Below are 26,167 nucleotides of genomic sequence, written 5' to 3' on the forward strand. Positions count from 1 at the left end.
ACGAATTTTATGGGGTAAAGAAATGGAGCACTCTTTGTGCACAGAGACTTGTTTTCAAAGTTTAATAAGGTCCCTTTCTTTTACAAATTTTTTCACCAAGTGCCTTGACTTTTGTGCCAGCAAAGATGGAGGTAGTTTATGGAGAAGAGAGGAGCCAGCCCATGGATGTGGTGAGAGTAAAGAGATGGGATGCATAAAGCAGCATAAATGCTGGTACCATGAGGAAGATGCTGAGCAATGTGGGAACACAAATAGGACACACAGGAGTTTTGTGCAGACAAGAAGGATTTGGGTAAAGCACCTGTGCATATTGTTTCAGTCCTGTACAGGGTGAATTAAGAGCTCCAAAATCCTGTGGCTCCCTCTGCTACTGGCAACATAATAATTTTCCTGAAAATTTCCACAGGAAAATACTTTAAATAAGAAACTGGGGTGTCCTTTGAGGAAAAGCTACTTCAAAATATAAGGTTAAATCAGTATTTTAAAGAGAAGGGATGATTTTCATTTAGCTTTGTCTTAAACTGCTTTTCTCTTTTCCTTGTTTATGAATAAAAAAAATTGGAACCAACAGTTATTGTGGATAAGGACAGGCAATACTTACAGTCTTGCAATCAGAATGAAGAAAAGACTTGCCCTTGTTCAGAGGGGAAGGGTGAAGCTGTTTCAGAATGAAAAGTCTGTGTTAAATACTTGTCACCAGAAATTGAATGTCACCCACATCTTTCACTGAAAAATATGTTGGGGGGTTGTTTTGTTTCAGAATACTCTTGTGTGGGTTGTTTTAAAATAATATTGTATCAGTTTCTCCATTTCCTCACTGATACAATAATTTTAGACTCCGTGCTCCCTCTCCTTTCCTAAGCCACAGCATTTCCCCAGCACAATTCTATGGGTCAGTGGTAGAGAAAAGGCCTCAGCTATTAAAAGCTACAAGTCAGAATAATAAGCAGTGAGGACCGAGACATAAGAGGAAAAGACAGAAAACAGATCAAAGTTGGCAGGAAATGAACTGCTCAGGCACTAGGACTGCACACAATTTTTAAACTGTTCTGATGACTGCAGTCTGATGTTCTGGTAATTTTGTTTAATCAGACTGGTGTTCCAAAATGTTCTGCATTGATGCTCACTGGAACAGAGGAGTGTGAATTAAAGTCTTATGTAAATAAGTAAAAGAAAGACTGATAATGATCATATAAAGAAAATAATGCAAAACAAATTCAGATGGATGATCTTGGTCCCAGGAATGTCTCATTGACTACTCCTTTTTGTGGGAAGGTGTTCTGTATATTTTTTCCACTTGATTTCTAAAATTCAGTATAGGATTTTGACACTCCTCTTCATTGTTCTGAGGTTTTCAATGTGCTATTCACAGTAACACTGGTTTATTTTCTGAGTATTTACCATTGACTGTGGAATTAGTAATGCATGTGAATAGAGATCTCTGTATCTTAGACAAGAGCATGGAGAGGAAGAAGAAATGTTTATGTAAGTAAAGGTAAGAAGACTGGAGAGAGAAATAGGCAGAATGTAAGCAGCCTCAAATGTAATAGACACGGTGCTCAAATCTGATGCAAAGACAAGAGGATATTAAGATGTATAAAATGTGCTGTCTTGTAATGTACTGGATACGAGATTGCTGTATAAACCAAAAAAAAAAAATAAGAGATGCAATGGGATGGAGAAGATTTTGAAAGACAGCAAACCCTCTTCTAAATAAGAAAAGTCCAACTTAAAGTTGTCATCATGGAAGATCTTTACTATAAAAATTAATTCAGAACCAGAAATTAGACAGGTAGATACTTTAGGTAGGGAAGAATTATTTAAGATGACATTAAGATACTTTGGAAGCAACTTTCTGGTTGAAGGCAGCAGAATTTAGGAAGTGAGCTATGAGAAGTCTGTAGCAGGTTATGACAGAAAAGAGAAGTTTACCAGAAGAAGTGATGAGTAATCACAGCAGACTTTTCTCCAAGTTACATACTGGGAGCCATGATCCCATGACATAGAAATCATAGGAACCTAGAATTGTTTGGGTCGGAAGGGACCTTAAAGATCATCTATTTCCAATGCTCCTGTCATAGGCAGGGACAACTTTCCCTAGATTAAGTTGCTCAAAACCCCATCCAACCTGGCCTTGGAACACTTCAAGGGATGGGCCATCCACAGCTTCTCTGGACAACCCGTTCCAGTGCCTCACCACCCTCACAGAACAGATTCTCTTCCTTATATCTAACCTAAACCTGCCCTCTTTCAGTTTAAAGCCATTCCCCCCTGTCCTGTCACCACATGCTCTTGTAATGTCTCTCTCCAGCTCTCTAGCAGGTTGCCATGATCGAAGGCTGCTCTAAAGTCTCCCTGGAGCCTTCTCCAGACTGAACAACCCCAGCTCTCTCAGTCTGCCTTTATGGTACAGGTGTTCCAGCCCTCTGATCATCTTAGTGGCCCTCCTCTGGGTTCTCTCCACCAGGTTCACATCCTTCTCATGTTGTGGGATCCCGATCTGGATGCAGGACTCCAGGTGGGGTGTCACCAGAGCAGGGCAGAGGGTGAGAATTACCTTGCTTGCCCAGTTGGCCACACTGCTTTGGTTGCAGCCCAGAAAGCTAAGCACATCCTGGCTGTGTGCAAAAGGATGTGTTTGATTTTTTGGGCTGCAAAAGGATGCTGCTTCTCATCCACCAACACCGCCAAGTCTTTCTCCTCAGGCCTGCTATTGATTTATTCTCCACCCAGCCTGTGTTTGTTCTTGGGATTTCCCTGGCCCAGGACCTTGTGCTCGGCATTGTTGAGCTCCATGAGGTTTGTGCAGGCCCAGCTCTCAGGCCTGTCCAGGTCCCTCTGGATGACATCCCTTCCCTCCAGACTGCACCTCACAGCTCAGTGCTGGGGGCAAACTCACTGCGGGTGTGCTCAGTCCCACAGTCCATGTAGCCACAGAAGTGTTAAACTGCCCCAGCCGCTGAGGAATGGCTCTCACTGCTGGTCTCCACGGGGACACGGAGGCAGTGACTGTGACCATCCAGCCAAACCCTTGTCCACTGTGGTGAGCTCTGGGCCTCTCCACAGAGAGACAAGGGTGTTGTGTGGGACAGTGTCGTGTGCTCCATTTGTACAGGTCCAGGTAAATGACATCAGTGACCCTTCCCTCATCTGCCAATGCCCTCACCCATCATGGAGGGCCCTCAAACCTGCCAGTGAAGCCATGCTGGATGTCGCAAATCACCTCCTTGCTTTCCATGTGCTTTGATATAATTTCCAGGGGGGATCTGCTCCATGATCTTGCCAGGCACAGAGGATGAGACTGAGCCTCTAGTGTCCCTGGGTCTTCATTATTTTACTTTCTAAAAGATGGGAGGGGATATGTTTCCCCTTTTCCAGTCAGTGGAAACTTCACCAGATTGCCACACCTGATCCTGAGAAAGGACAGACTGGGACAGAGGATGACCTAGACAAAGAAATGATGCATGTAGAGGAATGAAAGTTGTCAGGATTTGCTGGCTGCATTAATTAAAAACATTGTGTGCATTTAATGTAAAGGAAGGAAAGTGGAGAGACTGGGATAGCTGAAGCTTGAGACACAGTTGAGGACAGAGACGTTGCCAAAAAGTGCAATTAAAGATATGCTTCCAGTAAGCGTCTGTTTCCTCACAACAGCAGAGAAACCGAGGATTTTTTGTTTAAGATGCTATGAAGAATCCCCACAGCCTTGCTGGAGATTGAACTTTCCATGTCTTCTGAGTTCTAAGAGCACAGATCTAGGTTCTGCCTGTGGTTTTCAGTGTGGGTTATTGTAGTGCCATTTTATGTTAATTATCATAAATGTCATCAGATATTATTTGACAGTCTCTGTGATCTGCTCTGTTTGAAGTGGTTTTACTCAGCTTAAAGTCCTTGCTGACAGCAGAATCCATGTTAATAACTAATTTAACAAGAAGTGCAGGAAGTGTAAAGCTGGTTTTTAACTTTTAACCAAGTGCAGAAAGAAATTAAATTTGTTCCAGGATCTTAGTTTCCAATGCTGACATGAATATCAGAGTGCTGAAACCCTGTCTGGTACAAACTTAAGCTGGCCCAGTTTTGTTGACCTGTCATGAAGATACCACGACTGTGAGAATTCTCCCTGCTGTCTCTTTCTATGTCAGCTGAGAATCCTAAAGATTCAGATAGCTCGATAGTCTGCAAATAAATTAGTAAACCTCTGAAGCTGGAAACGGTTCTGGGAAAGGGTCATGATTCTCTGTGTACTGACATCTGTTCCAGTCACAAAGAGCTCAACCCAAGAACAGTTTTGTCTGGTAACTTGGCAAAAAGGTAAAAGTAAGGCTGGATTAGAGTATGCAACGGCCTTGTTCAATGTGCAGGGCATTAAAACCAATTTAATTATTTCAGAGATTGCAGTGTCTGTCACACTTGTCAGTGAATTTCCTGCCTTTTGATGACCTGTCTTAGAACCTAGAACTTGTAACAATGGTGGAAAAAGAATTTCAGAAGTTTTATTTGCATATTCTGTAACAAACACTTTAATTTTGCATATGGAGGTGTGTGAAAGAGAAAATGAAAGTATCCATAGCATCATTTTTTGTGCAGGCAGATGCAAAACTTCTCTATCTAACTTAGCTGATGCACTTTGATGTACCTCCAGCTATTCCATTTCTTGACTCTAACAGAGTTCATCTAGTCTACCTGGAACATGATCAACAGGTCTGCTCCAGATTTGATTGTCTGAATGTTTGCTATTGCAGACTCAGTAATCTGAGCTTTTGTGTTCACCATGCCATGCAGGCCAGTGCACGGTGCTCATTTCCTAGCGCATGGATCCCATCACGTGGCAAGTCCCCTAGTAGAATGGCATCATGCAGTAGGCTGGCTATGAAGATATAATTCATAATCTTTGTGGCAGCAAAGTGGCACAATATGCTTATAAAGCCTCTTCCTGGTTGTTCTGTGGTTGGGTGTTGCTTATTCCTGGAAACACCCACGCACCTGAAAGTCCTGATGAGAATAAATTTCCTTTTACACAACTCCTACTGGAGGGTAGGTAAGGCTGAGGTGAAGCCCACATTCCCAGAGTCCTTCTCCATTCAGGGAAGCTTACATTAAATAACAAGACTGAAACCAGGGCACCTGACTTTGAATTCGGAACTGTTGTGAGCCCTTTATACACACGTGTAGGTAAATATAATATTACTCACGCTTCAAAGTACTGCTGGGGTTGAGTGCAGGTGATAGAAGTACTAAAGGCCTCCCTGCAGCCCAGTCTGAAATCCTGCTTCCCATCACTTCTGGGAGTCCTGTCCTAACAGTTTCTGCAGGCCACGTCTGTGCTGCGCAGATGCCCACAGTGCCGAGCTCCCTGGGCTGCCTTCGAGCTGGCTTCAGACAGAGAAGCTGTGACTGAGTCAGCACAGCACTGCACACAGCCAGGGCACAGCAACTTGTGTGTGCAGCTCTGTGCTACATGGGGGGAGGAAAGAGTCCACCCAGTGCAATGCAATGGCCTGTCAGCTCACTTGGAGCCACTTCTGGGTCACTGACACACACCAAAGTCCCATTTCTGCTGGGGTGAAATGTTGTGGCTTTCTTGAAATCGGCATTAAGACCCTTAAAATGCACGATGTTCACCCGCCCAGGTCACAATGCCCAGGAGCTTTATTTTGTGACACGCTGGGGTTACGTTCTAGCCTACCTCCCAGCAGGGCTCCCCTTGAGCACAGCTCCAGACTGTGCAGGGAAGACTGGGCTTACTTGCAGAAGTGCTCTGGGAGCAGCTGTCTGAAAAGTGAGGAGGAAGTGGCTCAGAGGACAGGATGAACTGACACATGTTTCATGAGAGGAAAGGGCAGGAACATCCAGATGAAGCCTAACTCCCCTCACTTCCGGTTGCACAAAGCACTGGAGTCTGCCCCTCTTTTCTTTGGTCAGGAGGTTGCAAAGAAATGAATTTTTAAGGTTCTGCTTGAACAATAGGAAGATGTTTCACTTCTCCAATTCCTTAGATACTTGACTTGAGAAATGAACAGGATATCTTCAGTTGACAGCAAAGAGTGAGGCTATTTTTTTCCAATGGAGATGCTCCCTAGCAATCTCCCACGACAGGCAAGCTACGGATATGAAGGAGGAAGTTTTGCATTTGAAAACCCTTTGCAGCACTCCAATGATGTGGCCTGGAAGTCTGCTAGCTCAGCTAGCTTCGGACTGACTAACCTTGGCACTGCTCTGAATGTTGTGCTGTGTCTGTTATCCCCACTGTGGCTGCCCAGAATACTAAGACTGTATGTGATCTATCCTCCGTTACTTCAAATACCCAGACTAAGAAAACATGAGATATCTGTGGGGAATTTTTTTCTGATATAAGTGAATGGAAGTTAGTGGAAAGAAACTGGTGGATGGAGATGTTTGCAGGGTGTAGAGGTATTAATTTCATTTTCTGCAATAGATGCTACACGTGTAAACAGAAGCAGGAGATCCTTCTGCCTGATTTTGCAGGTTTGGACAGTTATTTCTGTCTTATTTTGCAACAGGGGTGAGAGCAGAGAACTCTAGTAGAATGGACATTTCTATTTCTATTTCTATTTCTATTTCTATTTCTATTTCTATTTCTATTTCTATTGAAGAAATTCAAGTCCAGCATCAGATTATTCAGAGGTGTAGGACACTCTAATCTTCAGGAATTAGGTATTGGTTTAAATGACAGTACATAAAGTTTAGTATCTGTTTTAGTACTGTGCCTGTATTGTTCTAATTTCTCATGTTTACCATAATTAATGATTTATGTTTTATGCAGGCTTTCTTTCTTTCTTATTTCAACAATATCTGGTGATAAGGATGTACACAGCTCATTTATGTGCTAAAGTAAAATTGCTTCCTTCTCCTGCCTTGAATTGGTATGAGATGTGTTGAGACTAGTCCATCACAGCTGTGTTAGGCATAAAATAGTTCAGTTAAAGTTGGTTTAATTAAGATATGTAAATCCAAAAGAATCTCTGGTATAACTCCAGAAAGACCAGTTTATTCATCAAGCCTTGATTTTTCCTGATAGTCTCAATTGTTTTAATGTGCAGGATGGAATTTCCTGATTTCATGGCACTGTTCTTGATAACTTCTGAAGAAGGTAGTCCTGATCTCAGGAGTTCATGATAGTCCAGAGGTAAAGTTCTCTCTTCCAGTTTTTCTACTGGCTCATTTTGTCACCTTTACTTTTTATAAGTGAATTGTAAACATTGCTTTTGTCTCATAGAAGCTCCACCCCCAAGGCTACATGTATTCCATACATACAATGCTATGATGGAAATGCATAAATTGGATATTGAGAACCCACGGGCTTCTCTCATGTCAGCAGACTTGCTAACCTAACAGTTCTTTTTTCTGATACTAATGTGTAACAAGAAATCAACCCTGCTTGCTACAGCAGAACAAACGAGGCCTGTCTGGCACAGACTGGCAGTATATGGCATTTATATGATTTGGAAAACAGAGCCTGGATATCCCTGAAAATTGAAAACATAATTTCTCACCTCGCTGCCCACTATTCATATCATTGCCAAAGAAATGCATTTTCTTGGGTGGTTTTGCTCTGTAACAACAATGGCTAAAACATTAGATCTCAGAACCATAGGGCTCCATCTGGAGCAGAATTCCAAATATAATTTAATTTGGGAACTTGGCAATACAGACAACATTTCAGGTGAAGAAAAGAACGTAATGGTAAAATGCTGGTAATGACAATAAATTTGGGGGTTTATGTTTTAATCAAGTCAGAATTTTTAAACTAGATACTGGTGAATACGAGTGATGACATTTGACATTTTCAACACCCCAGCTCTTGGCAAGCTTGTCTGAATAGTAAGAAGAAAAAGACAGTGAGTCAGAAGGTCAAAAATTGCAATTTGGGGAAGTGCTTCCTCATGCTGCTCTGTTCTTTCTTTAGAAACTGCTGTAGCTACTCCTTGAGATAAAAATGCTGAAAGTAGAATGAAACAGCACTAAAATCCAGGAAATGCTGCAACATGAATTTTGATGAGACAAAAGCATGGTACTGAGCAGAGCATTTTAAGCTTCCCACTTTGGGCTGCCTTTCTGAACCCTGTGCCCTTTGATTATAATGGAAACTTATAACTTGAACCCTGCAAAAGGAACTGTTTACCCTGACAAGTTATAAATACCAACAGTAGCTAGCTAATGAGTTTTGCATGGCTTTCAGTGAGTGTGCAGCAAGAGTACGGCAGCTTTGTTCTCTCCCCAGATCACCTTTTCAATATATTATTGTGATCCAAACAATATCTGATCAGAGAATTAAATCTGTGATTAAATACTCTGCTTGCTTTCAGGGTAGATTGGGATACATACCTTTACTTCATGACCTAGATCAGCTCAAGCTTCCCAACTTTTCCCTGCCAAGACTTGGTTCAGTAATACTATCTAGAAGACAGAATGACTGTATATGAAATGACAAAGATAGTTAATGCCTTGAAATGACAGAGTCTTTTTGGCACATTTGATTTCTGTGAGAATCAAAGATCTAAACTAAAGTCCAGAAGGATCAAACAAACAGAACAAAAGTCACTGGAGAACACTTGCAACATGGAGTTCAGCCCAGGCTCTGTACTCTACAGATAACATCAAATCTTTTCACAGCTACTGTCTTGAGTAAAAAAAAAAAAAAAAAAAAAAAAAAAAATTATCTGAGAACTCAAATCATGCAACTGTCTTAAAAATATGTGGCCCAGGCAGCTGAAATAACTAATATTTGTTGCACTGGACTTTTAACCTGATAAAGTTGACCACCCATACAACCTGCGAGGAGGAATCTGTAAATTTACCAGCTGTCTTTTATCCTTGGTTGATATATCTGCTGAGGAAAGAGTTACAAGCTCCTGTTTCACCAGAAATACTGAAAGAGCAGAATTTGCTTTAAAAGTAACATCTCATCTATGTTGCAGAATTCTTCCATTGTATCTATTTCCATTCCACCCTACTTTTCAGCTATTGTAGCAGCAGGATCTGAGAGATGGGACTTTTGTTTCTTCTAGAGGAGAAAACCAACCCTCTTCCCCTGTTCTAGTCCCTCTGGGCTAGAATTCACTGAGATCCAAAATGTCTCTTTCCCAGCATTTTCAAAACAGTTGTCTGATAATCCTTATTTTCCTCATTGTTCAGTGCATAAGACCAGGCATTTGGGATAACACACATTTCACTTGTGGGTGATCTCAGCAGACTAAAAAACCCAGTCACCCTTTCATCACCACCTTGTGGTCATACCAGATGATGCTGTTCTGTTTCAAATATACATTGCAACGAATTTGGCATGAAAATACACTGGAATGAAGTACTTTATTCAGCCCAGGGCCCAAGATTTTATTTGGTCAAAGGAATAGAATTTGGCAAAGGTGATGTGGTGCTAAAATATTTTTGAAGGTCTACTTTTTGTGAAACTTCAGGAGACAGAATGTACCACTGCAGAATTTTTACCTGGTGTAATTGCTTGAATAAGTATGGCACAATAATTGGTCATCACTATATGAAGGTTTGTCTTAAAATATTTAAATTGAAAAGTTTTATTGGATTTTTTTTAATCCATACTGACATTTGCCTCCATTTAGACTCCTGTGAAGATTCATCTCTTTTAAGTAAGGTAAGTTCATTCTTCTGTATATTTGAGAATAAGAAAAGTGAAAAAATATAATTTAATGAGGTTTTTTTTTTCACATTAAGCATAAAGACTTAAGAATTTAAGCATTGTAAGACCTCATGCTTCAACCCCATGCCATAAGACCTGAAACAAGCAGAAGTGAATCAGGGGAACATTGCCTCTGATGTACTTTATAGCTGTAATTTAAATCTTTGTTTTCAAATAAAACATTGAATTTGTCATTGCCTCTCAATTCAGCGTACATAAATGGGCCAGAACACAGGCACAGTTTTTATTGTGACAAGGTACATATAGGAAGGAGTTTCATAATTCAGTATTTTTTCTGGTGTAATGGGCTGAGACTCACTGGTTTAGAGGATTGTTTGTGCTTGCCCGATCTCTTAAGATGCTGTGTTTAGATGACATTATCAGGCAACGCATGAAATTAATAAACTCTATTTGATTCAATGTAAGATAAACTCCTGATGTAAAGATATTAAGCAAATTACTTAACCAGATGCAGTAAAAAGAAGCAAGGGCTAACAAGCCTGCTGATAGAAAGACAGATAGCAGTATGAGAAGATTAGGCAGGCACTATTATTTTTGTATTGTTACAACAGGTGCATTGTGAGCATTTGCAATCTTATCCTGAGAATTTGACACTGGACAGTTCCAAATCTCTGAGATCATCCCAGCCAGGTCTTTTGCACTGTTGGTCAGGCTGGAGCTTGTAATTTTTAAATCCTTTTGCACTGAGATAAATAGGGTTCTCTCCAGGCTGATTATTATCCAAAGAATAATCCAACTGATGCAAAATCCTGATTTGATTGTGAGTAAGTCTGGATGCTGATGAAGTCCATACAAAGCCGTAGCATTATGTGCACTTTAAATGCAGCCCTCTGGACCAAGGATGACCTGTTCAGTTGTAGCTATGAGTGACACTGCCCATTTTGTGATCCTACAAATAGCAATTTGTACTTTAAAAAAAAAAAAAAAAAATCACTCACATTTGTTATTAGCTCCCTTTAACAGCAGATATGCCTGAGTTGAAATTCTGACCTTTGACTCTGTTGTAAACAGGAGCTAAATCTGACTCCAGTAGTGTTACTGTGCAATATCCTTACTGAGAGAAATCCAGATGAAGGCAGATGTATGGATGTCTGCAAACCTTGACAGATACCTCATAGCCTTATGACTGTTTTGCCAAGCTGGGCACTATAAAAATCCTTTTTAATGGTAGCTAAATCTTCACTGATAATGCCATAAAGGATGGTGGTTGCATTCTTATGTCATTAGTTCTTCAGCAATTCTTTTTAATTCTAAAGAAAAAAAGAAGTATATTAATCACTGATAAGATTAGGACAAAAACTTCCATTGGCTCTTAGAATTAAGTATCTGAACGAGATTTCAATGCTCCCATTGCAATGGTGCTGTGAGCAGAACTAATTGAGGATTGGTGACACCATTTCCTTTTAAGTATCATATTCAGAAATCTTGTCATATTTTTAGCACTGAACCCAAAAGACATTACAAAGGGATGCAGTCCTTAGAACTACTTTTTAAGCACTTGCAGAAAAACTGTGTATGTATACTCCATGTCCTTGGTGATATTTATTCCATATTTAGTTTTCAGAGGTTTAATATTTAGTTCATAAGATATGGTTTTTGAAGCTTGATACTGAGTTCTCATAGGTTTTTACTCCTCCCTGAAGTCTGTTGTCCTAATGCCAGATGAAGACAGTTAAATTCCAGAGGACTTAGATCTCTGGTCAGCTCTTTCTATCATATCATCCAATTATCCTGGAGCAGGTTTATCTTTGGAAGAGCAGTTCCAAAGAACAGTCTGCCCTGCCCATTGCACTTGTGCTCCTCTCACACAAGGCACAAGCAGCTTTTGCACTTAATATTCAGGCTTGGTCTTGTCTGTCTCACATGGGTCTTCCATACATCCTGTCTTGTGCCAGATTCCTATTGTGCATTACATCTCCAACAACCAGAGCCATGGCTCTCTCTTCACTTCTGTGCCATGACACCCCCTTATTCTGGTGGATTATTAGGTCCTTGAAGCTGGGGAGCTTCCACCCCATGTCATTGTGCAGAGCTGGGCTTCCTGTACCTTCTTTGCCTTGCCTCTGTTATGGGGCTGATTTGCGGCTGATAAACCCCAGAGCAAAGCTCAAATGGGGTAGGAGTTTCTTCTTGTCTGTTTTTCATATCAGAGAGAGGGTTCTTATTCTAAGCTAGTGGAAAAAACATATTCTTTCTTTAGCACTGAAAATGTGAAAATTACACAGCCTCTCCCCAGTCCTACAAAATAGTAGCAATATACAGTTTCTTACATTTGTGGTGTTGATGTTTCTACAATGAAGTGGTGCTCAGGCATTAGCAAGAGTGGAATTCTGAGCCAATGTCCTGAAAACCGAAGGTCTCCCAGGCACTTCAAGAGAACAAAAGGAAAGGAGCAGAGGTCACAGACACCTGGCACATTCTCCTCAGGCTTGGGAAGAAGTACCAATCCTCTTCCATATGCCTGTTCTAGTGCATACTCTCTATCTCTGGAAAATTCAGCATAATCAGAAGCAAAAACATAGCCTGGGGGAGCCTGGAGCACCTGTCAGGCCTATTTGTCCATTGGATACTTGCCTAAGTGAGAAGCTGTGCTGGAAAAACCCTGTATTATTGGAAGTTGCTCCTGTCCCTTCTGGCAAATATTGGCAGGCCTGACAGGCTATCCTGTCAGGTTTCTGTCCTTTGCTCCCCATCTCCAAAATACTAAAACAATTACCTGACTTATCTCAGTGGTAGAGAGTTGCTTGCTTAGATACATTATCAGCACTCCAATTTATAATAACCAAGCACCATTTTGCTGCAGCAAGACCACTTTCACCCTGCAGAATTGATCTTCATGATAACTTAAAATATATATTCAGGGCAGTGTAGCTTTCTGCTACAACATTTTTTGTGGCTTTCAGTCATGCAGTTGCATTACCACAAAAGAGCTAATAGCAGCCCCAATCTAGTTTTGTAAAGTGCTTACTGTGCTGCTTCTCAGTGCAAAAAGAAAATTCTCTCTTTGCTCTGATGGCTGATTTACACACCACACTGTCTTTTTTTTTCAAGAAACTTTAAAAAACCCCACTTTTTTAAAAACAGAGTTTACACTGCTTAGAAACTCTACTGCCTACACAGGTACACATATAAATCTGCATGCCTAGGTGGTACCTCTTAGTATGTTTATAATTTCTCAAATATTTAATAAAACAAGGATGAGGCTGCACAGAAGCTTCTTTTAACTAACAGTCAAACTACTGACTGTATTAGGTGGAAATCTTACCTTTGCCTGTGTTCTTCAGATGTGCTACTGACGAGAGAGTGGCTGTGAGGGAAAGAGCGTAAGAAATGTCTGGGGCACGGGGAATGTCAAAACCTCCAAAATCAGACCAGAACAGGTTTGTCCCTGTCTCTTGCTGTATCTAGTCATTGATTTGGTCATTATTCTGGTCATAAGAAAAGAGCTTGGTATGTCAGGGCAGACCAAAAAAAAAAAGAAAAACAACAACAAAAAAAACCCCAAAACCCAAACCAAAGAGGTCTTCATCAATGCAGACATATTATGCCTTCTGTGAAAAATCCCAACAGTGGTTGCAACTTCATGTGGATCAATGGTGCAGGAAAAAATAAAATGGAAATAAACCTATCTATAGCACCTGCTTATTTCCAAAGAACGATTTGATTCATTTATGACCCAGAAGAACAACCATAGAATTTCTCTGTAGAAAAAGCATCCTTACAATGTCTCCCTTCTCAAGGGGCACACTTACTGACAGATTTGAGGCCTCCCAGACAGGAGATACCAAATATTTAATGAAATGAGGGCTTTCACATGGACTTTGGACACATGTAATTCCGGTAATGAAACTGTGCGGTGCTCTTTCTCATCAATGGCTTGAAGGAGCCAGCTCGAAGTAGTTGCCCCTGGTCATGGTGTTGTCACAGCTAGAGGCAAAAAGCAGAAAAAAAAGGCTGGTTCATGACTTTCTGCTTCAACCACTGGCTCTGCTGGTTTTGACCCATTTTTTGAGAAGAGTGTCTCTATGTGGAACACCTCTGCAAAGTGGAACCCAAGGATCTCGGTGCCACAGGCTCCCAGGACAGCTACACACCCCGACAGGGCAGGTGAAGTAAGACACTGTTTTTTCCCAGCTCTTCATGCTTCTCTTCTTTCTGGATCACAGACTTCTCTTTCAGGCTTATGTGACCTACAAGGAACAGACTTTATATGCAAGTTCCTAAGGCAAGCTCATTCTGCATGTGGCATATGGACTAAATGGGAACCCTTGTTTGTCACTCTTCCTCAGTTTCCCTGCTGCTCTTTGTGAGTATTTGGGATTTGGTTTGACAGTCATGGTTATAGGTTTCTTCTTGAGATACTTCTGTGGGACTATTTCTCTGAACCCTAGAGGCTCATGACCAGTCTAGCAATCCTAGATCCCCCTGACTTGGGAACTTGTTCTCTGTCCTGTTACTCACCTAGGGAGTTGTTGTTTTGCTGTTGGTTTTTTTTGGTTGTTGTTGTTGTTTTTGGTTTTTTGGTTTTTTTTTTTTTCCCTCCCACTTAAAGGATTAGAATTGGCTTGAATTTTAATTTTTACAGATATCTTCCTGTCTTTTGAAATCCCTCTGTTTCAAAATTATATAATTAATTTTGCCAAGACTCCTAGGGTATGTGTGTATACTCACATATCTGGGTATAAAATCTTATAGTAGCACTTGACTACACCTGTGCTTTCATTCTCTGGATGTTCCTTTGGGAAGAAAGGAACATACCTGACTGTCTTCTTTGGGAAGAAGGATTCAGTGAATACTGCATTTCATATATGAATTATACACTTATGAAGTCTTTTTGCCCTGATTAATTCTGGGTAAGCCTTTATGGGGACTCAGCACTAACAGAAAGTCAAGCACTACAAAACATTAACCACCGAATCTCAAATACATCACAGCTGCAGGTTTTCAAATGAAAGATTATCCACATTTTCTGGTATGAGTTAAAAGTTATTGAATTATTAATCTAAATGAAAAAGTAAATGAAAAAAAAAAAAAAAATCAGGCTGAGGCAGATATTTACCACAGACAATTCCAGCCCAAACCCATAACATTTGATAATATTATAAACTGAGGAAAACAGATTTTTATAATGGGAACTGTTGCACATTCTTAAGAGATACCTGTACCCACCCTATCTACAAGCACTCACTCATGATTCTGCACAGGACTTGCATAAAGCCTACTTGTGAAAAAAAACATGGTATAGTTTCACCAGACTAAAAGGCTTTTCCTCCTACTCATGTTTCAAGGTGTTCTTTTCCGGATTAAAGCTTTTTAGCCTCTCCTTTTTAATCTAAACCCTTTCCAAAGTGACAATTTCACTTAGCAGAAGGTCCCAAAGCCACTGCTATGACTTCCATCAGGCTCACTGCATGAAAGAAAAGGATCCCTGGATTAAGATGTGACACTCTGTAGCCTAACCTAAATTCAGCAGATTTGTTTAGATTTCAGACATCCTGTTTTCTATTGAGCAGGTAATCGCATATAATTTTATAATTATAATCTTATGCATATTAGAAATGCTATTGTGTGAGTAAACACACTGAAAATTAAGAGGTGCTTACCTAATAAGGTAACTTAGGATAGATAGAGAGGAGCTCTCTGGAGAGTCCAGACACTGAAAACATGGGGTGGATTTTTCATAAACCTCCAATGGACAGATACACTGAGTAAAAATTAAAGAACCTGTGGTCACAGATTTTCTGCCTTGAAAATAAGCATGAGTGGCAGAGGAAGACTTGAAACTTACTGATCTCTGTTTTGGTAATGGAAAGTTAGAAGTAATGGCTTGTTTTCTCACAAGAAGCTCCACCTACTTGTTCACTTTGTACCATTAGTGGGAACATACTACATCAAGAAGATGATAGGAAAAAAATAGCACAGAAGGTCATATGTTAAATGCACATTATTAAAGATTTGAAAATTAGGCAGTTAGAAGCGGTAAAAGGCACAAACGTTGCACAGCATATGTGCATTATTTTACAGTCAGTAATTAGTCACAAAGTGGCAGTGTACACAAACCACAGGGAAAGACTATGCAGAAAGAATTAACAAGGGACTTTGTTATTTTGACCATCTGAGGCTGGGCCTTCACTGGAATGACCTGCAGCTGAGGCAAACTGTGTCTGTAGGAGAAAAGAAACTGCAGGGAAAACAGCTTTATTAGAAGATCTGGAGATAGCCTTTCACTTGCTTGACATAGATATCATGCTGGAACTTGGAGCAGTAGCGTCTTCTCCTGCTCTGAGGTGTGCTCTCTCTCCTCCTCCAAGAGAGTTCAAGAATGGATTATCTGTGAATGGGCAAAGCTCCAAAGTCTGTTTGTGATCCTGTGGTGTCCAGGCTGCAATGCTGAGCCTCGCTGTCCTTGAGAGGAATGAAACCTGTGGCTGGGTTTGTAGAAAGAAGCTGCTAAAAGTGTTGTTCCCGCTTTATTTTCTCTCATGCTCTGGCTGGACACCCCCGCGTGCAGTGATGATGTTACTGCTTCAAACTCAGCCTGAAGGGCCCTAGCAGGGAAGGACCAAAGGAACTTCTCTGTGGCACTTGGGAAATTTTGACGCAGACTAGTGATGGCTCCTGGGTGTACCAATTTGCTTGGACTCAAAGTTGAATGGAGTGTTCAGTACAAGTCCACTTGTTAATGAGGTGTGTCCTGATAGTGTGTAAAAAGCTCAACTGATTCAAATCAGCTGAGTGCCTTCCATTGTGCTGGGTTTGTTTTCCTGTGGAATCTCACTCACTAGAGTCACTACAATATGTTTATTTCATTTCTGCAAATAAGGGTGAGGTAAAGGCTAGGCTTGAAGAGGAAACGAAAGCAAAGGTCCAATTAAAATAAACTCCAAGATTCTAGATTTACATGGCAATTTCATTTGTTTCAAGTCTCAGGCTGTACAATTCTTCAGAGCATTATTAGGAATGACTGTAACATAGAGTGTAATTCACCAGCATTCACCAGTGCCAAGTGCTACATGAGTACCGTGCTTTGCTGCTACATCATGAATTGACATACAGAACAATTAGGAACTGGGTGAATGTGGGGGAGAAATGTTCTTCTTTTCACCTCCAACCTTTTCTCTGCTTCAAAAGTGCACTGAAAATGCTATTTTTCTTATATTTGCATGGGAATGCATTTACTGATATGCCTCCAGATATTTTTTTATCTGGTTATTCATATCTTGGTGCATAAGACTACACAGACTTACCAATGTTCTTTCTCATGTATTTTTTACATGTAAAACTAAGGTAACAGTTCTAAAATATGCTATCTATTCTTTAATCTCTGTCTTACGTGTCAGACCAATAACAACACTTATCTTTAAGGGCAGACAGAGAGTTTAATCTGAGCCAAAACAGCACTTGATTCGTGGTGGGGAATTTTTTTTTTTTTTTTTTTTTTTTTTTTTTTTTTTTTTTGGTGCATTTTTTTTATTCTTGTTAGACTTCAGGGAAGACTTAAAGGTCTTTCTAAATGTTTAATCTGAATATTTAATTCTAAGGCATTTTTGGTCTAAGCAAAGTGAGGCATTCAGAAATTCAACATCCATCATAAAGGTATTTCCAGCTCTGCAGTTGTACATCAATGTCACTGTGCACTTATGTCACCCTTACTTTTCCAGCTTGTCCATAGGAAGGTTGTAAGAGATCATGCCAAAAGTCTTTAGGTCAAGGCACACAACATTCCCTGCTCTCCCTGATGCACAGAGCAAGTTCAGTCTCTGCCTTGGTTACACAGTCACTGCTGAACCCCCTGTTATCCCCAGTGAGAGTGCTGCAGTGACAGCATGAAATACCAAAAAAACCCTCACAGAAGTAAACAGTTTATTTTCTGGAGTGCACAATTTCTCTCACTTAAAATGTGCTCCTTGTCTTCCTCAGAAAATGCTTTTGTTTTTCTGGATGATATCCAAATCTGGCGTGCCTTGTTGAAGGCATGTGACTTGGCCTGTGTCTCACTGGGCAGGGGGCCCAAGCAGCCACTTGGATCTGCAGTCTGCTCCAGAACAACCTCCTGTCCTCAACTTTACGTGTCAGTAAAGAGCTCAGTTTGATGCACATTGCTCTGAGCAGTTTCAGTTATAGTATTTTCATAATAAGAAACAGCAAGGGGCATCACTCTTGCCAACAACACTGAATTTGTCAGAACCTTTTTCCTTTAGTTGGTATTAGGGGGTTTTGGCTATTTTTTTGTTTGTTTGGATTTAGTTTTTTGTTTTATTTTGTTTGGGGCTTTTCTGAGGAAGACAATAGTTGAATACTGGTATATGTACAAAAAAAACAAACCAAAAAGACAACTACCACAAAAAGTGCATGCAATTTTTTTTTTTCTGTTGTGATTTAACCCTTGCCAGCAACTAAGCCCCTGACAGCCACTTGCTTATTAGCTACTTCCCCAGTTGGGATTGAGCAGAGAATTGGAAGGGTAAAAATGAGAAAATTTGGGGGTTGAGAAGAAGACAGTTTAATAGTAAAAGAAAGAAGTTGCATGTGTAGGAAAGCAAAACAAGGAATTCATTCACTACCTTTTATTGGCAGGCAGGTGTTCAGCCACCTCCAGGAAAGCAGAGATCCATCAAGCATAACAGTGGCTTGGGAAGACAAATGCCATAATGCCAAATGTTTCCCAGGGTGTGCTGCATACTGAAAAACAGCTGAACAGCAGTCGTGGCTATAAACTCAATCTAGCACATTCCAACCAAATTTGTCGTCCTCGTGTACCGAACACACCACCAAGAAGGCCGGTGCTCAGTGAGAGGAGTGAGACATGCTCTTATCTGCTCTGAGAGTTGCCCAGGAGCCTGTGCTGAAACTCTGACTCCAGAATGCTCATGTTGCTGTATTCTCCTTCCTGCAGAAGGATTTGGGATGGCTTTGACAGTAAACAGAACAAAGAGTAGGGCTGGTTGCAGAACTCTTGTGGACTCCGGTATGTGAATCTGTTCTCTTTTACCCTCCTGGAGGAAAGAGAGATCCTGGCCTATTTGAATGGAAACTGTAACAAAAGCTATGAGATTTTTTTTCTTTCTGGCTGGAGACTTGACCAATCTGGAGAAAAGATAAGAAACACAGTAAGTGGAACTCACAAAGCAGGTGTCCTGAACACCTGGGACACTGGTGGCTGCGGCTGACCTAGGTCACACCTTTGTTGGTATCTCTGAAACTGTGACGTGTCCTGGTGACTTGTCCTGGCTCTTTCCTGTGAAGGGAGGGAAGGAAGACGATCCTCTCTGTGTGGTCTCTTTGTAGGTAACACACCCCGTGAGAGCCCAGCAGGGCTGCGGCTTTGAGGTCAGTCTGACCCCAGCGTGAGCCTGCGAGCGGAGAAGCTCTGAGCATCTGAACCTCAGAGAAGGTTTGCAGGGGCAGGTGCTCAGAGCTGCTCAGCTGCTGCAGAGAGGAGATGGAGCTGAGCATAAATTGCAGGCACGCAGCTGATGAGAACTGTGGAAACTCAGACACCAGGACAGCTACAAGTATCAGTAAAGCCCCTGTGGTTTTCTGCTTGCTGGCCTCTAGGCAGATAGGTTACCATAAAGAATTAGCAGTATTTTTTTTTAGCTTCTGAATTGTTTATTCTTCTAGCTCTTATCTCTGGGTGCATTCACATTGTGGGTCAGCTCTGCAGAATGCAGACTCTGCTGTGACCAAACAGCTCCATGTGTCAACAGATGGACAGAATGGAGCTGGGTCTGTAAACATGAAAGGAGCAGTTTCGTGGTGCTGTGCCTGCAGAATCATTGTCTGCATCCTGCTGGTGTCCTGCAGAAACCTCATCAGGCAGGGATTTACACCAGTTTATTGGCTGCACCAGGAAAGGGTGAGAGGAAGCAGGGCAATGGTAGAAAAGCTGCACAGGAGAGGGAGTGCAGCAACACAGCATTTCCTCTGAGGAATAAAGCTGGATAACTACTGCATATGTAACTGTACTGAGACTGAAAAGCAGGAATGATTGATCACTGATGTTTAGATGGTTTTTGGCCCTGACTCCTTCAGTAGCTGATTCAGATGTGAAATGAGGCTCACTAAGCCTGAGAGATTAGGTCAGGCCTGGGCAGAAGCAGTGAAGGAGCAACAAAGATCTAGGTTGTGTTCCAGCTTGGACTTCTCTGGTCGCTGCCCTGTCCTCCTCTTTGCACTTGTCATGAAAACTAACTCAGCCTTAGACAAGTATTCTTCCATGGTTCAGAGGCTTAGCAATGGCAGCATGTCATCAGATGAAAAATTAAACTCAAGGGCTCCCTTGTGACAGAACCAGTAAGATCTGTTTAAAGAAATTAACATACAAAAGCTGTGTTCTGTGGGCTTTCTGGATTTAATGCAAAGAGAAAAATTAGTGCGAGCCTTAGATCTCAGGACTGGAATAATTTCTGTGCTTCATTTAGTACAGGAATACAGAATAACTGCTCAAGCTCAGAAAGTTTTGAGTTTGTGGGTTTTTGTTTGGTTTTTTTTTTGGTACGTGTTTTTTGGGTTTTATGTTGTTTTGGTTTTGGTGTTTTTTTTTGGTGTTTTTCATTTTAGTTTTGGTTTTTGGGGGGTTTGTGGGGGTTTTTTGGGGTTTTTTGTGTTTTTTTTGGTGGTGGTGGTGGTGATGAAACACTTCAGAATTTTTATAGCAAAAATGAGAGTTGCTTAAATTTATCTTCAGTCCTGTGTGATCGTCCTGGGAAGGCTGCTGCTCAATTATTACACACCAACATTTTTTCTTGATTTATTTTATCATAGAAGACGTCCTACTTAAATAGTAGGATACAATGTACCTGACATGGAATGACCTCAATTTTATACAACATGAGTTAATTTCCAATTGCATATATGTTAGATTTGACCTTTTACAAAAAGACTGATACTTGTATGCATGATAACAGCACCTGTACTTGCACTAGAGAGAGGATGGAAGATAGAGCTGACAGGGCTGGGGAGGATCCAGCTTGCACGCTGTGTTTCTGCACAATTACACTGGCTGCACTGTAGATGGTTGCTTCCTTCTTCTGAGAGCTCTGGTACTGCTGAGTTCTTGCTGCAGGCCACATCACTGACACATAACAGGACTTTCTTTCATCTCTGCTCAAGCCCAGACACCTTTGCAGGTGGAAGCTGTCTTGGTTTGCACCAGTTTCACCTTGTCCTAGGAAACAAGGCACCAACACTGTAAGCATGAGGGTAAGGCTGTTGTGGGAATGCAATTTTGGTTTCTAAGAGTGTAAAACCAGGATTCCTCCCTTTTATTTGTCAGAGAAACACAATACCATAAGGCTTCATGTCTGTGGTCTCACATGAGCATAACCAGAGCTAGCCATGCTCCAGCCAGCACCCAAAGGAGAGCTGCCAAGAGCCCTGGCAAAGAGTGGAGCTAAAGCATGACTCAAAGACAGTAGTTAGCTCTGCCTCTGTGGTGTTTGCAGAGGAACTGGGGGCAGTGACTGCACCTTGTGCCAGAGAGGCCAGCTTAGACAGACTGATCAGCCAAGGCACCAAAAATCCCCAGCAGTTAAAAACAGCAGCAGACTGTTCAGCTCTCATGCAATACTTCCTGCCTTTCTATACTGACCCTGCCTTCTCTGGCTTTCTTTAACTAGCACAAAAGAGACCAGAAGTCTGGCTCTGAGTTCAGATGGGCATTTTGCTGCTTCTTTAATCTTCATAGCCTGGCAATCTTTATTCAGATCCCTCCATCAGGTGGAAAACCCCTAACCATTGCCTTTGTATTTTTTCTTCTGAATGATTTATGGTAGCAGGAAGAGTAAGGTATGGACTCCCCTCCCTCCCCCTCCACCCCAACTGAGCTGTTCTAGTCCTTAGACAAACCTGCATGAAAATGTGCAGGACTGGTGGGTTTGTGACAGACTGAGGTGACCGTGCATGACATGAATTAGTACCAGAAGTCCCTCTAAGCTTCTCTGGACTGGCCAAAGGGGTTTGTGTGTATTGTGTCCCATGCATACCTATTAAAGAAAGTGTAGAGCTGAAAAGCACCCATTAAGAAGAGGAGACTCGTGAGGCCGATGAGGCTGATGAAACAGTGAAGAAAGTATGCACTCTTCTCTAAAGAGAAACAGATACTCTTTTAGATACATCTCACAGAAGCTGTTTTCGTTATGCCTCTGTCAGGATGGCATCTCCTGGACAATGCTTTCTGTGTGCTGTACTTCAGAGGATGATCTAAGGCAACTGGAATACAGTACCAGACACACAACTGGGAAGAAACAACATCCCCCCCATGTCCTTGATGGAGGAAGCTTGCCTTTTGCTATATGGCCGCTCCTGCCTGCAGCACTGCTGCAGGCCTTGCATGTGCACCCCAGTAAATCTCAGCTCTGATTTGATTCCAGCTGAGTGTTTCAGTCAATTACCTATGGCTGCACACAGCTTCACCCCCTAAAGCCTTCACCCACCATCTAGCCTTGGGAAGCTGTAAGACAGCCTTCAGTCTTCCTGTCACAACCTATGTGGAACCAAAAAATGAGCAACACGTAATGGCACCACTGGATTACAATACATAGATCTGGCTGATCGTACCATTGACAGCTTTGTGTGTCATGACCTTTTGAATTAATCCCACCTTTCCATTCAGCCCTGGAGGCAGATGGCAAATCCACTGTATCCATCTCCTCTCCTACAATTTCAGAAAAGGCATGACAGTTCTGATAGCCCTTGTCTTTATCCTTCCCCCTCCCAGCAAATTTCTTACTGGAAACTCAGCTGCATATTTCCTGCTGCAATCCTCCCAGAGCCACTCATGTTTGCTTCATGCAAGAGCAGAGGGCTGAACAGGGCCCTGAACACGAACACACAAAGGGAAGCTCACCTGGGGGACAGCAGGCTATGGCCTGGCTCCAGTTCCCAGCTGCGTGGGACACCATGCACGTGGTCACATTGGTTCCATGGGTGCTACACGCTGTGAACTTGCTGAGAACAGTCACTGTCCCGTTGTCGTGGCACCGCTCCTCCGCACTGGAGCTGCTCCCTGGGACCCACGAGAGCTGAGCCGGCGGCTTCCCCGCCGCTGCCTCGCACACAGGGCTGCCCTGCTCATCGCAGTACACGCTCAGCCTCGGCGGGGCTGCAAAGCACCGGCAAGGGAGACGCACGGAGTTAGTTTGGCACAGCTGGGCTGGGCTCTTCTTCTTCTCCACCCAAAATGAACCCAGTGAAAAGGGGAGAATAAGTTTGGAGGTGGCATCCCATCCCACCCAAAGCACAAGAGACAAAGAACAGCTCTCTTTTTCCCTTTTGCACATTCCTCCTCCACCCAGTTGAGCCTTACCACAGCCATTCATGACCTCTGTGTGTACATGGGAAGTCACTTCACACCTGTCATTTCTAACTAGTGGGAAAGGAAACAGAGGAAAGAGAGTTTTGGAAAATAAGGAGAAGGGATATGGCAGCTACTATCAATGAAATGCATGAGTTTATCCCAGCAAGAATTACAGAATGGCTTCGGTTAAGGGAATTTTAAGGGACCTCAAAGATACTCTACTTACGACCTCACTGCCATGGGCAGGGGCACCTTCCACCCCCCCAGGCTGCTCAGAGACCCATCCACCTAATCCTTTAACATTTCAAGGGATGGAGCATCCATACCTTCCCCGGGTGACCTTTTCCAGGGTCTCTTTACCCTCACAGTACAGAATTTCTTTCAAATATCTAATCTAAATCTACTCTCCTTCACTTAAGAAAAAAAAAAGAAAAAAGAAAAAGCTCCACTTCTTACTGCACACTTCCCCTGCTGCATGGGGAGAGGAGCACAGACGTGGTCCTTTGGATAACTGTAAAAGGAGCAAGGAGTGCATTACCCAGCACAGTCAGATGGTACGTCATGCGGAAATTCCCATCTGTTGATGCCACTTCGCAGCTGTAATTTCCCTCCTGGGCTATTCCCACTTGCTGTATCTCAAGGGCAGGAGCCAGATCTGCTCTGAACTTCCAGTTTATGTTGTCACTGCAGTTTGCTCTGTGTGTCATGTTCGTATCAGTCCTGTATACCAAGGTGCAAGGGCCTCCAACCTTGGGGGTGATTGTCCATGTTAGCCTACTTATTTGTCCTTTGATAAGGCAGGTGAGAACTGAGCTGTTACCTGCTGTGGTCACTATGTTGTTCCCTGAGGAGAGAAAGAATGAGAAGAACATGTGAGATGATGCCCAGGGATGGCACACGTGGCCTTGGAGGTCTGGTCTGTAGTTCACAGAGAAATGTCTCCACTGGGACATGCCAGCATAAGGCCCTGTCTGTGCCAGCCCAAGAGATGTGATTTTCTACTTAGGCAGGAATACATCTCCAGTTTCATGGCTGTGTTCACATACACTGAGCCTTGTTTTCACTCCCTCCTTCTGTAAGATCCTCTCCCTGGGCCAGGGGGTAAAGAGCATGACTGGCAAGCAGAGTCTGGATGAGCTGCAGATCCCATCTCTCTGTAGAGATCTCTCAGGCTGCTTTTTCCCTCAGCATCACTGCCCAGTACAGCAGAAGAATGAGTGTGAAAACATTCACCCAACTTTTGTTCTAGACATAAACCACCCTTTTAATGGAGTCAAGCACAGGTGGAAATTTCTGCCCTGATGCTCCAGAGCTTCTAGGAGCCAATTTCCCTGATTATAGTGGTGACAGATGAAATAGTTGAGGAGTCCAGGGCATTTCACTGTAGAGAAAACCCATTCCTGTTTGCTGTTAGATGCAGAGATCCTCAAGAGACACAAAGTCATTGCTTTGTGACCTCTTCCACCTGTTCTAACAATAGCAAACAGAAAAACAACCAGGAATTTGCATAATTAATGTAGATTAAGGAGGGAAAGGATTATAGCTGCATTCTCAGATCCCATGTTTTGGGAATTTGCTCTTCTAAGTCTTATTGAAACTTTAATTCTTAAGTCTTATTGAAACTTTAATTCTGAACCTAGTGTCTTAAAATCTCATTTTACTTCACTTGTCAGGACAGGTCACTGAGACCTAAGAGCAGAGCTTAGGGTGATCACACTGATCATAAGATCACCCATCAATCATATTTTTAATAAAAAATATTACACCCCAACAAAATCATTACTAGTTTTCATCAAAGCATCAAAAAGTCCAAGTTCAGCACCTCCTTGCTTGACAACTGAAAAACTGAAAAGATCTGTTTGCAGCTAGAAATGTTCTGATTTGCAAGTTATTGGTTTTCCATCCAAAAGTCCCTTCAGCAATTTGTAAAATTCCCTTCTACCAGACTTTTCTTTCCCAAAGAAGAGTACATATCACTCTGATACCCCGCCTTTTCCTCCTCTGCCCTTAAGAGAGAGGTGGTGGCAAAGTACCATCAGAAGTACCTGTAGCTCCTGTGACTGCAGCGATGGTGAGAAGGACAATGGTGCAAGTGCTCTTTCCAACAACTTTCAAAGTAACTCTTGCTTTTGTGGGTGAGAAGGACTTCTTGCACGCTCCGTCTTGCTGAGAGTTCCCCAGCATCTCCTGCCAGTGACCCTGAAGCCAGAGTCACTGCTCTTCCACTGCTCCTGAGAGCCCCACAGTGCGGTTACGAAGAGCTGGTTCTTCTTCTTAGCATAAGGCTTTCTCTGATGAGAATTGGTGAGCAGAGAGGAAGTGGTATTTGTATTTGCTCTCTGCCCAGTGGCCTTCTGACATGCTGTCCCCAGTGTTATTGTGAGAAGACAAAGCCTACTGCAGAGCTTGAACAAAGCCTAACTGGTGTGATTTTTCATGTTTGGCTTGGATCTTGCTGTTAACAAAAATTTTAACACAAGGCTCTCATCTACATTTGGCAGGATTATTGGCACAAGATCACTTATGACATCTGGCAGCTCAAGCTAGGGATTTCAAAAGAGAGGACAGGAACAAAGACACCTCTGGGTATTTATACCCTTACAATCTGATTCCCCATCCCTCACATGCCAGTCTGGACCCACAGCAATATTAGGGTCTGGGATCTTCTCACTCTTCACTGGCTCTCTGTTCCATTACCAAGTGGTTGCTACACGATCATCTTCACATCCTCCTAGGTTGGTCTCTGCGGGGGTTTGGGTCGGCCCCATAGTCCTTGTTGTAATATGGCTGTTACAGTTCATAGCACAGAATCATAGAAACAATTAGGCTGGAAAAGACCTCCAATATCATCAAGTCCAACCTGTGACCAATCACCTTGTCAGCTATGTCATAGTACTGACTACCATGTCCAGTGGTTTCTTCAACACCTCCAGGGACAGTGACTCCACCACCTCCCTGGACAGTCCAATTCAATGTCTGATCACCCTTTCTGTGAAGAAATTCCTCATGATGTCCAACCTGAACCTCCCGTGGCACAGCTTGAGGCTATGTCTTCTTGTCCTCTGGCTTGTTGCCCGGGACAAGAGGCTAATCCCCACCTGGCTATGACCTCCTTTCACATAGTTAAAGAGTGTGATAAGGTCACCCCTGAGTGTTTTCTTCTCCAGGAT

The 26,167-nt window shown here is 42.3% G+C and overlaps 1 protein-coding gene across 1 annotated transcript; it reads right to left on the reverse strand.

Moving 5' to 3' along the window:
- Positions 1-13,566: 13,566 nt before the first annotated feature.
- LOC120747837 (cell surface glycoprotein CD200 receptor 1-B-like) lies at positions 13,567-25,181 on the reverse strand. Its single transcript, XM_040053881.1, has 5 exons — positions 25,043-25,181; positions 23,536-23,841; positions 22,548-22,802; positions 21,685-21,784; positions 13,567-13,624 (listed from the first exon to the last, which is right to left on the reverse strand). The coding sequence occupies exons 1-5, from the start codon at positions 25,179-25,181 to the stop codon at positions 13,567-13,569; spliced, it is 858 nt and encodes a 285-aa protein (XP_039909815.1).
- Positions 25,182-26,167: the final 986 nt, after the last annotated feature.

Source organism: Hirundo rustica, chromosome 2, assembly GCF_015227805.2.
Source record: "Hirundo rustica isolate bHirRus1 chromosome 2, bHirRus1.pri.v3, whole genome shotgun sequence".
NCBI lineage: Eukaryota > Metazoa > Chordata > Aves > Passeriformes > Hirundinidae > Hirundo > Hirundo rustica.

Bases quoted from the DNA above. Each gene is read 5' to 3' on its own strand.
- LOC120747837 (XM_040053881.1), bottom strand. From the start codon at position 25,181: ATGCTGGGGAACTCTCAGCAAGACGGAGCGTGCAAGAAGTCCTTCTCA. The intron at 22,803-23,535 runs GTAATGCACTCC...GGTGCTTTGCAG, and splicing joins GTACCATCTGACTGTGCTGG to CCCCGCCGAGGCTGAGCGTG. The intron at 13,625-21,684 runs GTATGCATGGGA...TTTTGCCTCTAG, and splicing joins CTCTACACTTTCTTTAATAG to CTGTGACAACACCATGACCA.